This window comes from Mustela putorius, unplaced genomic scaffold, assembly GCF_011764305.1.
Source record: "Mustela putorius furo isolate JIRA1106 unplaced genomic scaffold, ASM1176430v1.1 tig00000785_pilon_pilon_pilon, whole genome shotgun sequence".
Classification (NCBI taxonomy): Eukaryota; Metazoa; Chordata; class Mammalia; order Carnivora; family Mustelidae; genus Mustela; species Mustela putorius.
The window spans coordinates 9,970,404-9,984,720 of NW_025421480.1; the positions used below are offsets into that span (position 1 = coordinate 9,970,404).

A 14,317-nucleotide genomic window follows, 5' to 3' on the forward strand; every position below is an offset into this window, starting at 1 on the left:
GAAAGCAGTTTAGTATAATATATTCTAAAGGCCATGAAAATGTATATTATTTTGGACCAGTAATTGGACTTCTGAAAATGTATCCTAAGGAGATAAACTTTCAAAAAATTGGGTTTTATGACTTCTACTTCTGGCCATGATCAAAGGAGTAATTGGTACCAAATTGTCCTCTCACTATAAAAAACTGTAAAATTGTACATAATATATGGGACATCTGTTTTCAGGCAGTGGACAACAGGCAGCGTAAGACTGTTATCTTTGAGAGAAATGAATTCATGAGATGTACCTTACCATTTCCCAGTATGGGTACAGTTTGCTGGCTCTTGATGCAGAAACCTAGTGTTAGAGGTGAGGGTAGCAGTTCTCCAGAGCTGAGTTAGTTAGTCTGCAGTGTTTAACACTGGAGAGAAGGAAGTTTTTCAGAGAGAGGGCCTAAAGTATGCCTATGGGGATATCTCCTGCAGGTTGGGCTGTACAAAAGCAGTATAAGACAGCAGATGTACCAAATAATAGATGCTGTGTATCTGAAAATTGAACAGGTTTCTGAAAATCAAGTGGTGCTGGAGAAGAGAGAGTACATGGGTACACTGGAATTTTGGCCCCGGGTAGCTATTTAACACCTTTATACTATGTAAGACTTACTCTAAACCTGTATAACAGTCTAAATCCAAGTCCTGATAAAATTCATTGAGTTTGAAAGTGGTCTTCTAAGTCAGGGGGATTGAGATGAATCTTAGAATTTCTGCAGATCTGGTCCCAAAGAGTGTAATTGTAAGCTAATCCTTGTTTAAGGAGATCAAGTGGTTTTTTTTTTTTTTTATCTGCTTCAATAATATTTAACATCTTCAGTGGAAGGTAATAACAGTTCATACTGTCTATAATAACTTTTTCTGTCAATGACCAACATTTAATCAGAAATCACCAGACCAAACAACAACAGGGATAGGATAGAGATTCTGTTACAGATTTAAAAAAATAAAAGTTGTCAGTAGAAAATTTGACAGCACAGATATTGGACTTAGAGACATAATAAAGCTATCATAAATATGTTTTTTAAATAAATATGTCTAAAGAATCAAAATGTAGTTTTAACGATGGCTCAGATAAGGAATCTCAGCAAGAAAAGAAATCAAATGGACCTTTTTAGAACTTAAAGTGTTGTAATAGAAATAAAAACTCACAGGAGAAGATTAATGGCAGATTAGAGATGAGAGAAGAAAGTGCCAGTGAGTTTGAAGACCAGTCAATAGTGATGATCCAGTCTGAAGAACAAAAAGGAAAAGATTGAAGCAAAATAAATTCAGGCTCTGGGGTCCACATGATTGGAATACCAGAAAGAAAAAAGAGTGAAACAGGAACAGAAAGAATTTGTAGGGTTGATGGCTCAGACTTACCAAATGTGGTGAAAAACACAAATCTAAGAATCTTAGTGTACCTCAAGGTTAAAAGGAACCACACAATTAAACTCCTGAAAATTAAAGGTAAGAGGAAAAAAATGGAAAGCAGCCAGAATTAAAAACGTGTTACATACTTTGGGAAAATGGTAAGAATAACCATAGGCGTCTCATCAGAAATAATATCTTTAAAGTGCTGAAAGAGAAAAAATCTATAGACCAAGAATTCTCTGCCAAGCAAAAATATTCGTCAAAAATGAAGGTGAATAAAAGACATTTTCAATTAAGTGAAAGAGATTACTCTCCAGCAGGCCTGGATGCTCAAGAATGTCCTTTAATCCAAAGGAAATGGTACCATTTGGATAATTAGATCAGTAGGATAAAGAATATCAGATATGATAAATAAGATCTGTAGGATAAAAAAAAAAAAAAGGCTTATCTTTCCTTCAAAATATACATAAAAGCCATTTGATGAGTGTGAAAAGCAAAAATAATGGGGTTATGGTATTTGTAGAAGTAAAGATCTATGAGGGCAGTAACCATGTGAATGTCCGTGGAACTGCGCCTCCATAACATCTGTGTCTCTGTGAATCATGAAGTAGGCAGCTGATCATGGCAGGTATGAAGCAAGAAGGGAGGGCTGGCTGAGTTATGAAGACACAGATTCAAATCGGGGAGGCTGTGGCCTCAGGAGGTTTTGGATCAGAATTCTGGAGAGCAGAGTGCTACAGTGAAGAAGAATTCCAGGAGAAGAGCTAGCGTTTCCCTGAGTCCTGCGGGTCATACGCCCCTTAGACTCAAAGCTGGGGCTCTTTTCCTGGAGTCTGATAGGCGGCCTTCCAAATCCCTGTGCATTCCAGAATGTGGTGAAGACTGTTTCTGTCTGTATGAGTTACACCTGGTCAAGTATATTCCTTGAAATCCTGGTGTGTCTTCCTGCGCATTCATTCTTTGCTGATGATCTCAAAATAATTCTCCTGGACATATAGCATGTTTATCCTCCATTTAGAAAATTATAACGAACAAGCCTTTTTACTTGTTTTATTTCCATTTTATTTTTATGTTTTTTTAAATCAGAGTGATCTATATGTATTTTAAGGAGGCTTGTCATAAAAATTGCGTCCTTTTGTCCCATTCTTTCTGCCTCCAAATCTCCTGTGCTAGAGGCAGACACTTGGGAGTCTTCTGGCTGCTTGTTTTGTAGCTTCCTTTACTTACCTATTTCTTGTTATCATATTTGTGCTACTGTCTTTTGATTATTTAGTACTAGTTATTACCTCTTAATTTCCTACCGTCTCACCCATCCAATACACTTTCTATCTTCTTAGAGTTTTCTTAAATCCTGTTCAATTCTTTATGACTCTATACAAATATTATTAATAATTTTGCCATTGCGTTCAGTTTATTTTAATTACAGTTCTTTTCTTTTTTTTTTTTTAAAGATTTTATTTATTTATTTGACAGAGAGAGATCACAAGTAGGCAGAGAGGCAGGTAGAGAAAGAGGAGGAAGCAGGCTCCCTGCTGAGCAGAGTCCCGATGCGGGACTCGATCCCAGGACCCTGAGATCGTGACCCGAGCTGAAGGCAGCGGCTCAACCCACTGAGCCACCCAGGCGCCCAATTACAGTTCTTTTCTTGAACACTTTTTGTTGTCCGTGGTGTAAGTGAACATTTTGTCTTGTTTTCTATATAACTCTCACCAGTTTAGCCTCAAATTTCCAAGCCCTAATTCCTTTCTCTCTCAGAAACATTAAGTAACCTAATGGTTCCCTTTTATTTTTGGAGGGAGCTGTGCTGGAGTCTTGCCTTCTCCCTGCTCATCCAGACTGTTTTGCCGGCTTGTTGTAGCACTGTCCTGCCAGGACTATCTTACTCTTCATAGTGGGATTCACTGCATGGCCATCAAGCAGTGGATCCTCTCTTTCCTGGGTCCCATGTCTGACTTTCTCTTTATCTGGTAGTAGCTCTCAGTAGCTCTCCTGAGAGCTATTTATGGAAGTAAATATTTTATAATCTTGCACATGTGAAAAATGCTTCCACTTCTACCCTCATATTTGATTGATACTTTGTTTGGGCATAGTAATGTAGATTTCAAATGATTTTTCTTAGAATTTAGCAGGCATTGCATCGTCTTCTAATTTACTGTTGAGATATCTGGTGCCATTCTAAATCTCAGTTCTTCTGTTAAACCTTTCCTTCCTTTTTTAGAAGCGTTTAGGATATTCTATTCTTCCCAGTGTTCTGAATTGTTATAATTATATGTCTTTGTATGGGTCATTATTTATTACCTGGGCAGCTGCCTCAGTTTTAGCTTTTCCTAGATTTTGGTACTTTGCAAATCAGGTCTCAGCTTGCTTTTTGGCTCTCATGTATGAGTTGAAATTATGCCATCTTAATCACTGCACCTTTATAAGAAGTCAATTTCTGGGAAGGATGTCCTGCTGTACTTCTTTTTCTTCTTCTAAGATTGTGTTAGCTGTTCTTGGCCATTTGTTTTTCCGTATGCTTATTAGGGTTATATTATTGGTTTATATATATACCAAGTATACACAAATACCCCTTCAGAAACAGAAGCTTGTAGACTTGCATTGAATTTAGAGGTTAATTTTGGAGAAATTTATGTCTATAACATAGAATTTTTGTTTCCACAAACATGATGTCTCTCTCCATTATTTAAGGTTTTCCTTTATGTCTGTTATTGAAGTTTTATAATCATGTTTACAGCAAATCCATTACCTTTATTTGTTAAATTTGTTCCTAGGCATACTGGATTTTGGGGGCATAGAGCATTATAAACAATAACTGTTAGAGTTTCAGTTTAATTGCTTGTTGTTTTGTTGAGGACCACAGTTGATTTTTGTATTCTCATTTTGAAACTAGAAAGCTCAATAAATTTTTTATTCAAAATAATTTATAGATTATTTTAGGTTTTGTACAGAGACAGTCATATAGTTCACATTAACAAATGCCTATGTGTGCTGTTTTTTCCGTGTATGGAGTCAATGACCTTCAGTGCAATAATCAATAGGTATGGTAATAGGGAGCTCCTTTGCCTTGTTCCTGATGCTCATGGTGTTTTTTCTGTAGTTTCAAATTAACTATGATATTTGCCATAAGCTTTTGATAGATATCCTTTCCAAGATTAAGGAAATTTCTGTTTCTTATTATGAAATTTCTGTTTCTTATTAGCATAAGAATGTGTTGTTATGGTTATTATTGTTGTAATCAGATGACTTTTCTGCTTCCATTGAGATGATGATATTAGGGTGTTTTTCCTTTAATCTGTTAAACTGATGAATGACATAGAATTTCTCATGTTAAATCATCTATTCTTTGGCCAAACATAACTCTGTTTTGAAGATGTATTGATATTTTTGAACAAATTGTTCGAATGACTCTACTAATATTTTATATTGGATGTTACCTGAGAGTCACACTTCAGATTGACCATTCTGAGATTGCAGTATGATTTTTTTTTTTTTCTCAAATCATTCTTGTCTGAGTTTTGTATTTGGGTTATCTTAGCCTTGGAAAATGGACAGGGGAGTAGTCCTATCCTCTCCCCTTACCAATTTTGGCTTTAGAACAAGTTTATATAATACAGAGGTTGTCTATTTCTTATGAAATTGGTAGAACTCACTTTTAAATCACCTTTGCCTTGGTTTGGTTTTTGTTTTCCTCTTGTTTTTTTGGTTTGTTTTCCAGGTAGATTTTATACTATTGATTCACATTTCTTAATGGTTATAGGTCTCTTTGGTTTTCTATTTCTTCCTGAGTCAGTTTTGGTAAGTTATATTTTTTTTCTATGAAAATTGTCTATTTTCTCTGAGTTTTCAATTTTGATGGTATAATGTTCATATTGTACTTTTCCTAACTTTAAAATCTGTTACTTGTGTAGTTTTGTTGTTTTTTCAATCCTAATGTTGTTTGCTTGTGCTTTTCTTTTCCTTTGTCAGTTTTGATATTTAGAGCATTTTACTTTTCAGTTCTAAATATTTTCCAACTTTAGTTAGAAAACCTCTGTGGACCATTGATTATTTTTAATATCTTTAGTATTAATTATTTGGTTCTTTTTAGTTTTATTTTACTGGAGAATGGGTCTATTTAATAATCAGTTTTTTTCTGACATTTGTCAAGAGTTACTTTTGCTTTATAACAGGCTAGTTTTTATAATGTTATTTGTCTGTTTGAAAATAATACACTCTTTTTAATTCCTGGGTCCAGGTTTCTATGTGGGTTTGTAAGATTGAGGTTCTTAGTTTGTTGTTCAAATTTTTTATATTCTTAACAGTTTTATTTCTTTCTGATATATCATTTGTTATTTAAAAAGTCTTACCATGATACTGAATTTATTAATTTTTCCTTGTTATCATCAACGTTTACATAGCCCTTTGTAGCTATGTTGTTAGGCATATTATTCAGAATGTTATTCCGAGGTATTTTCGTTTATAATTATGTTAATGATTTTTAAAAATCTTAATAATGATTTTGCCTTTAGAGTCTATTTTAACTGATAGAAATATAGCTACCTTAATGTTCTTTTAATGTTTGCCTTATATGACTTATGCATCCTTTTACTTTTAACCTTTCTGTGTCCTATGTTTAGATATAAACCTTTTATTATCTTTGCTATAAACTTTTATATCTTTGCTTTTAAACTTTTGCCAATTTTGAAAAATATTTGTTCATTTTGGCTTTTTCTTTAATTTTCTTTAATTTAATTTTTTTCAGTGTTCCAAAATTCATTGTTTGTGCCCTGCACCCAGTATTCCATGCAATACATGCCCTCTTTAATACCCACCACCAGGCTCACCCAACTCCTCACCCCCCTCCCCTCCAAAACCCTCAGTTTGTTTCTCAGAGTCCACAGTCTCTCATGGTGTGTCTCTATTTGTCATTCATTTTTTACAGTGCTGTCTTTTAATAGGTAAATTTAGTCCATTTATAAATCTCATGATGATCAATGTATTTGTATTTATTCTTAGTGTTGATCTTATGCTATTTACTGTAGGTTTTGCTTATTTGTTTGCATGCATGCTTTATTTCCCCCTTTTCTGCCTGCTGTTGACTTGGTCAAGTGTAGTTTAATTTCTCTTTTTATTTACTTTTTTGGAAGCTATACATTCTATTTCAAATATTTTAATGTTTATCTTTAAATTTTTAACATTTATGGTTTACCTGAAGTCTGGAGTCAGTTTCTTACCATATTTCAAAGCCAAACAAAAAACTCAGTTTATTTTATACTATATGCAAAAATCAACTAAAAATGAATCAAAGACCTGAATATAAGAGCTAAAACTATAAAAATCTTAGAATATATAGGGCTAGCTTTATTACATTGGGTTTGGCATTGATTTCTTGGATATGACACCAAACAATAGACAACAAAAGAAAAAATAGATAAATAGGACTATACCACCTTAAAAAATTTCTGTCCACTGGAGGACACAGTCTTAGTGAAAAGGCATCTAATGTAATGGGAGAAAATGGTTGCAAATCATATGTCTGATTAGGGGCTAATTATCCAGAATATGTGAAGAACTTCTACAACTCAGTAACAACTCAATTCAAAATGAGCAAAGTACTTGAATAGGCAATTCTCCAAAGAAGATATGCAAATGGCCAACAAGCTCAACATCCCTAGTCATTAGGGAAATGCAAATCAAAGATACTACCTCACACTCATTAAGTGGCTTAATTTCTTCTTAAAATTAATTAATTTAATTTAAATGTTAAAAAATTTAAAATCCCACAATAAAACAAAATAAGAAGTGTTGGTGAAGGTATGAAAAAATTGGAGCACCTGTACTCTGTTGGTAGTAAAGTGTAAAACGCTATAGCCACTCTGAAAAACAGTATGGCAGTTCTTCAGAAAATTAAAAAATAGAATTATTGTATGACCCAGCTCTTCTACTTAGGGATATATACTTCAGAGAATTGAAATCAGGGACTCAAAGAGGTATTTGTACACCATATTCATAGTATCCACAATGTCCAAGAGATTTAAGTAACCAAAGTATCTATCAGCAGATGGGTGGATAAAGGAAATGTGGTATTTAAGTACAATGGAAAATTTTTCAGGCTTAAAAAGAAGGAAATTTTAACACATGATACAACATGGATAAGCCTTGAAAATGTAAGTGATTTAAGCCAGACACAAAATGTCAAATACTGTATTATTTCATGGCTATGAGGCACCTAGGGTAGTCAGACTTAGAGATAGAAAGTACAGTGGTGGTTGTCAGGGCCCAGGATGGGGCAGGAGGTGGGCAGGGGGCAGTTAGTGCTTAATGGATGCCAAGTTTCAGTTTTGCAAGATGAAAAGAGTTCTGGAGAAGGATAGTGGTGACTGTTGCACCACAGCATGAATGTGCTTGATGCCAATGGAGTGCATGCTTGGAAATGGTTGAAATGGTAAATTTCATGCTACAGGTATTTTACCACAATTAAAAATAATGATTAAAAAGTAAGTAAAAAATAAAGATGAGAGAACAAGAAACCAACCACTTGGATCCTACTTGTTCCCTCAGTAACACATTACTGTTTTCTGGTATTTTAGTTCCACCTGATTTTCAACCTTTAAATAGTTGTTCCCTCCTCCTCTGACAACGTGTTTCTCCTCTTTTTCCTACTCCTCTCAATCCCCTTCGTCTTTGTCACTATTTTATCCAATTAATGACTGTATGTATGTTAAAGTTTAGTAATACCTTTGCTCACAATTGCTTCTACTACCACATCTTCCACATGAGTTAAACTTCTTGTTTCCTGAAGTGTGTCCTTATGTTTATCTGGAAGACTGTGCACATGGAAATTCACTTACTCTGTGTGAAAATACCTGTATTTAACCCCCATTCATGTATCATAATTAGGTGACAGTTATTTTGTCTTGTCACTTTGAAGATTCAATTCCATTTTCTTCTCACTGCTGTGTCAATACCAATAATTCAGCTGCAGTCTCCTTGTCATTCCTTGGTAGGCAATCTCTCTATATTCTTTACTGTTTTGAAGATGTCTTTGCCTTTAGTACTCTGCAGTTTAACTGCAGTGTGTATAGAAATGGATCTGGTTTTATTTTTTCATATCTTTTACCTATTCACTTTTTATTTTTTTTATTTCAAGGCTAGCTTTTTGGTTTTGTGGTTTTTTTTTTCCTATTTCTAGAACTTCATTTCATTTTTTTCATTTCTCCTATGATTTTTATATTTTAAATTTTTAATCATTTTAAAACATAATTCATGTAGAATTGATAATTGTTAGGGGTCTATTTATATTGCTTTGATTTCTGATTTTTTTTTTTTTTGGTATGGACTGTTTCCTCATTTAGTTTGTATTTTTGGACTGTGAGCTCATCTTCAGTGGGCTTTTATGTGTGAGAATTACATGCGGCAAGGTTTGATCATGTGTCCTGTAAAGTAGTGAATTTTGAATAGTAGTTTTGAATTTGTTATGCCAAGTTTTGGGGGTGCACCTTACCAGGTGCCAGTATTTTTGCCAGTTCCTTGGCTTGAGGACTTCTGGACCCCAGAAGCACTGTGATTCAGAATACCCAATGCTGGGACTATGTGGCTGAAAGTGATGAATTTTGGGAGGAGCAATTTTTCTTCACATTTAAGCCGCAATCAATACGGACAAAGTCTCTTTCTCTGAGTGGCAGATTTTCATAATTCACCTTTTTACTTACCCTCTAGAGTAAAGGCTATTATTATAGGGGGTGGCCTCTTGCTTCAAACCTCACATAAGCTGAGGGCTGTCCTCTCATCCTCATGGATATATTAAAATCCAAGTATCTAGAAAATGAAAACCAACATTCCCCAGCCCCAGTCCTGCTATAACGCTTATTGCTTTCGTTCTCAAACACTTCTTGATAACCAGCCCCTAAGAATTTCTTTTTTCTGTAAGGGCTCATTTATATATTTATTTTAAAAATGGTTATTGTATTTTATCTAGTATTTTTAAGAGTTTGCAGTGCAGGAGTTTTCAAGTTACCTTATCTCAGTATTACCAAAGAGGAAGTCTATTCTAAGGATTACTTAAGAATGATGATATTTTTTTTTCTAGAAAATCCAGAATATTAACCATTATTCTACCTTGAGAATATTCTTTTTTGATACGCTTCTTTAAAACGTACAAAGAAACAATTTTATTTCAGAGTACTTTGCAAGATGCATGCCCAAGATCATTTATATTGATTATTTTCTTATTTACATCTAACTTCCTATGATTACATGCCCAGCTGTTTTTCTCTACTGGGACTTTATTTTTTGAAGAATATGTTTCAAACCCCTATGTAATTTTTTAAATTAATAGATAGTTTGCAGTATATTGTTAATAATTATTTCCTTAGTTTTCAGTTAAGGTGTTTTAAAATAATTTCTGGGTTGCTCAAAAGTATTGGCTTGTTTTTTTCAGGCAATATTTTCCTTTTGACAAATGTAGAGTTTTCCTAGTTCCATTATTTATAGGAATGTGTTGGTTAGATAATATCAATAATAAGAATGTTCTGTACTAAATACCCAGTTTGTTTTTAATGGCTGTGATGTTCAAATCCTATCGTTACCCTAAATGTAGCCAATGAAGTACCATCAATAATAAAAATTCTATAGTATTGTGAAATCTGGAGGACTGTTAGTGTGGAGATTATATACAATTGAACTTATACGTACAAGGAGGCTAAATTCAGGTAATGACAAAGTTGTAGTTTTGAAATGTCTTGTGTATGTGAGTAAGTGTAAATATTTTTTAATTAATTATTGTTTCTAATATAATAGATTACTAAAAATGTGTGAACTTCCTCAGGTCCAGTCCTCAGTGGCTGTTGGAACTCCAGATTATATCTCTCCTGAAATCCTTCAAGCCATGGAAGATGGGAAAGGGAGATATGGACCTGAATGTGACTGGTGGTCTCTGGGGGTCTGTATGTACGAAATGCTTTATGGAGAAACACCATTTTATGCAGAATCTCTGGTGGAGACATATGGAAAAATCATGAATCATAAAGTTAGTATATTTTACTATTTTTCAATTCAGTGTGGTAAATGATACAATAAATTTGAAGTAATGTGATAGTTAAAAAAATATTTTTTTAAAAACAATGAACATTCTAATTTCTATGCTAATAGGGGACCTGACAAATGTGAATAATCAAAACCCATTAATTATACATAAAATTATTAGTTCTTACCTTCTCCTGTATTTTATTAGAAATGCTAATAAATAGGAAATTGGTCTCTTCAGTAGAATAACGAAGCGGGTAAGTAGATAATTTATATTCTTACTACTATAAGTATACTCATGACTAGAATGCATTTAAAAAATTCTCATCCTCAGCCATCATAAATTAAATGCAAATCAAAATAAAACTGAGATATCCTATTTCCCCCTGGCAAAGATGAAAAGAAAAATTCTACTCTGTATTGTGAATAACCCGGTAAGATGGGTATTATTGGACATTGTCAATAGGAACTGATGTAACCTTTCTGTCAACAAGTCTGTAAATAAGCATCTAGAGCCTTGAAAAGGGTTAGAACTTTGGATTGAGCAACTTCAGGTTTAGGAATATGCCCTAAGGAAGTACTCAGTTGAACCAAGATGTATGTGCGAGGATACCTGTTCCGGTCTTCTTTAGGATCAGTGCAGTGAAAAGAGTCCAGATTCACCACAGGAGCAAAATAATGGAGGCTTAGTCCATTTACTTCCCGATGAAATAGAAATAAATTGTAATAAAGAGAGGAGGGTTCTGATTGATCGATTTCAGAAGACTATGAGCTGTTGGAACACCTGGAATAGGAACGTTCCATAAAAGGGGGGGGGTGAGACAGTTATGATCAGTTGCTTCATGTATGTATCAGTCCCTTAAAGCTCTTCTGTGCAGCTGGTGCTCTTCTGCCTGGCTGCAAGGATAATCTGCTAAATAGTCATGGAGAGTCGGAAGACAGCTAGGGGACAGCTAGCTACCGCGTTGTAAAGAGCACATAAATCATTTCAGAGAGAAATCAGTGAGAGGTGGGGGCTCCGACCTGGATTCTGCAGTCAGGCCACTCTTCCAAAAGCTCTTCGGTTTACTAGTCGTGTGACTAGGAGTGACTGGCTTGAACTCCCTGGGGCTTTGGGTCTCTTCTGTAAAACCAGGATAATAGTGGCACCTGCCTTCAAGGATTGCTGTGAGGATTATAGGCATTAAGTGAACAAAGAGTTTCCATGAGTGTCAAGTGCATGGTCTGTTCTTCACAGGTGTTTACTGTTGTTACTTAATGCTTGGTTTGTGGCATATATGAACATCATGAGTCATATACACTCTACTGAAATTTTGAGTCAGTCTACTTTTAATAAATTCTCTTCATTCTGATAGCAGTTTAAGGTATTTTAGCATTCAGTTTATTCTTTCTACGGTGCATGTGTGAGTGACTAAGTCACATATAAAATTAAAAGTTCATTTAGAAAAATGCTCTTTTCTTTTGTAGTATGAGTACTTTGTACAAGTGTACACTTATTAGACATTTTTTTTAAAAAAGATTTTATTTATTTATCAGAGAGAGAGAGGGAGCGTGAGCGAGCACAGGCAGACAGAGTGGCAGGCAGAGGCAGAGGGAGAAGCAGGCTCCCTGCCGAGCAAGGAGCCCGATGTGGGACTCGATCCCAGGACGCTGGGATCATGACCTGAGCCAAAGGCAGCTGCCCAACCAACTAAGCCACCCAGGCGTCCCTTATTAGACATTTTAAAAAGATTTTATTTACTTATTAGACAGAGACAAGTAGGCAGAGAGGCAGGCAGAGAGAGAGAGGGGGAAGCAGGCTCCCTGCTAAGCAGAGAGCCTGATGCAGGGCTCGATCCCAGGACCCTGGGATCATGACCTGAGCCGAAGTAGAGGCTTTAACCCACTGAGCCACCCAGGCATCCCCACTTATTAAACATTTTTAAAAGAAAATGCATTTTTAAGAAAATAAATGTTAATTGATTTATGTTTTGTTCCTATTATTCTGTGTCTAGGAGAGGTTTCAGTTTCCAGCTCAAGTGACCGATGTGTCTGAAAATGCTAAGGATCTTATTCGAAGACTCATTTGCAGCAGAGAGCACCGACTTGGTCAAAATGGAATAGAAGACTTTAAGAAACACCCTTTTTTCAATGGAATTGATTGGGATAATATTCGAAACTGTGAAGCACCTTATATTCCAGAAGTTAGTAGCCCAACAGATACATCGAATTTTGATGTGGATGATGATTGTTTAAAGAATTCTGTAAGTATGACATTGCAATGTGGTTTTGAAGCAGTTTTATGGACCTCCTTATCAATTACCAGATAGTTATCGTGGCTTCTAGTATTTATTTTCTCATACATTGAGAAATTGAGAGAATTCACTGAGGTGAACATGTTTATTTATGACAAGGAGCAAGATTAAACTTCACGTATTTACCAGTTAGATCAGTTATGCCATGAGGTTTCCTAGGAAAAGGAGAAATCAGATGCTTAGAAAAGTGGATTTCGTGATGGCAGAGTGAGAGTTTGGCAAATCTCTCCTTAAAAAGCTCCATGATACTGGACAAATTGTCAAAAACAACCATTTTGGGGCTTGACAACTCAACCCAAGGGAAAGAAATTGAGAAGCATTTATTTATGAGAAACTGAACTTTGGTCAAAAACTGTCCCACCCCATTCCTTCAGCCTGGTTGGGGCCATCGAGCTGCTGGCAGGAGGCTGACGTGATTTGGAGAGCTCCCATACCCAGTGGTGTTGCCACTAAAAGTAGTAAATTGGTAGGAAGGGAAGTGGGGAAAATTCTATAGCCTTGCTATCCTGAGGTTGTAAGCTCCTTGGGGCTAGTGGCAGACTAGCAGAGTCGCCAAACGCTGGACCACTTTTAGCTTGTGGGCTGACATAGGTCATCAACCTCTGCTCTACACCTTTAGGTTACACTGTTACAATTTAGGACAATAAGAACATAAAATTTTATAGATGTTGCCCTTTTAGCCTTCTTAATTTGAGCTTTATTTTTTTCTTCCATTATTTTATTTCTTACGGTTTTAATTCTGCACTAAAAATTTTTATATTGATTTTCTATCACTGTTCACTGTTCAGTAAATGGCATATGCAAAGAGGTAAAGATTTTTTCTGCTTCTTTCTCCGGACCTCCAAAAAAAAAAAAAAAAAAATTAAATGGACTTTCCTCATCAGTTTTTTATTATATAAGAATTACATTTACTGTAAACAGAAATTTGCATCTTTCCAAATTAAATACATAGTACAGTCGATTCTGATTATGGTAGTTACATGTTCCATAAAGTTCCTGTGTGTGCTGTAGTTGTGAATATTGAACCATTGTTCCTAGGGGGAAATACAGGGGTAGGTTCTTTTGAGCCTCTGGTCATTTCATTCAACCAGTAGTATGTAACCTTGTTTTATGTATGTTTTTCTTTAAAGAAACCTTATTGAATACATATATTGTTGATTAATTCACAGCAAGTTCACAGCCAACAGCAGTGTATCTTGAGCCTGAGCAAAGCTTTTCTAACACACATACGTATTTGTCAGGCACATCACAGCTGTCTTGCTTAGAAACCATCTAGATGGCCGTTCTGCGCTATGCGTGGAGGACATTTTAAACAACACAGTCACCCATGAAAAGCAGAAAAATCTGAAAGACGTGGCACATGCTGACCTTGGAAGGAATATTTTTTGTCGTGTCAGAGCTGAAACAAGAAGGCAGAGTGTCTCCTTGTTCAGTCCCAGCTGGAAACTTAGGCATCAGGCAGCTCAAAAAAATGTTTTTGTTCTGCATGTGTCTGCTAGTGATTGCAGAAGCACTGTGAATATTGATTTGGGGTTACAAATAATTTTTAGCGATGAGGCAAATATGCACGTATGCATACATGAATAATCACTGGGCTCTCAATGTCAGACTTTCCATCTGGAGTTTAATTTTATT

At 35.4% G+C, this 14,317-nt stretch overlaps 1 protein-coding gene across 16 annotated transcripts in view; it reads left to right on the forward strand.

The window, feature by feature from the left end:
• CDC42BPA (CDC42 binding protein kinase alpha) overlaps positions 1 to 14,317 on the forward strand; it is a 329,361-nt gene that overhangs the window by 151,858 nt on the left and 163,186 nt on the right. For all 16 annotated transcript variants that reach the window (XM_004756819.3, XM_004756823.3, XM_004756820.3 and 13 more), the window contains exons 7-8: positions 10,192 to 10,392; positions 12,383 to 12,631. In XM_004756819.3, coding sequence (XP_004756876.2) covers positions 10,192 to 10,392; positions 12,383 to 12,631 — 450 coding nt within the window. The remainder of the gene's footprint in view (positions 1 to 10,191; positions 10,393 to 12,382; positions 12,632 to 14,317) is intronic.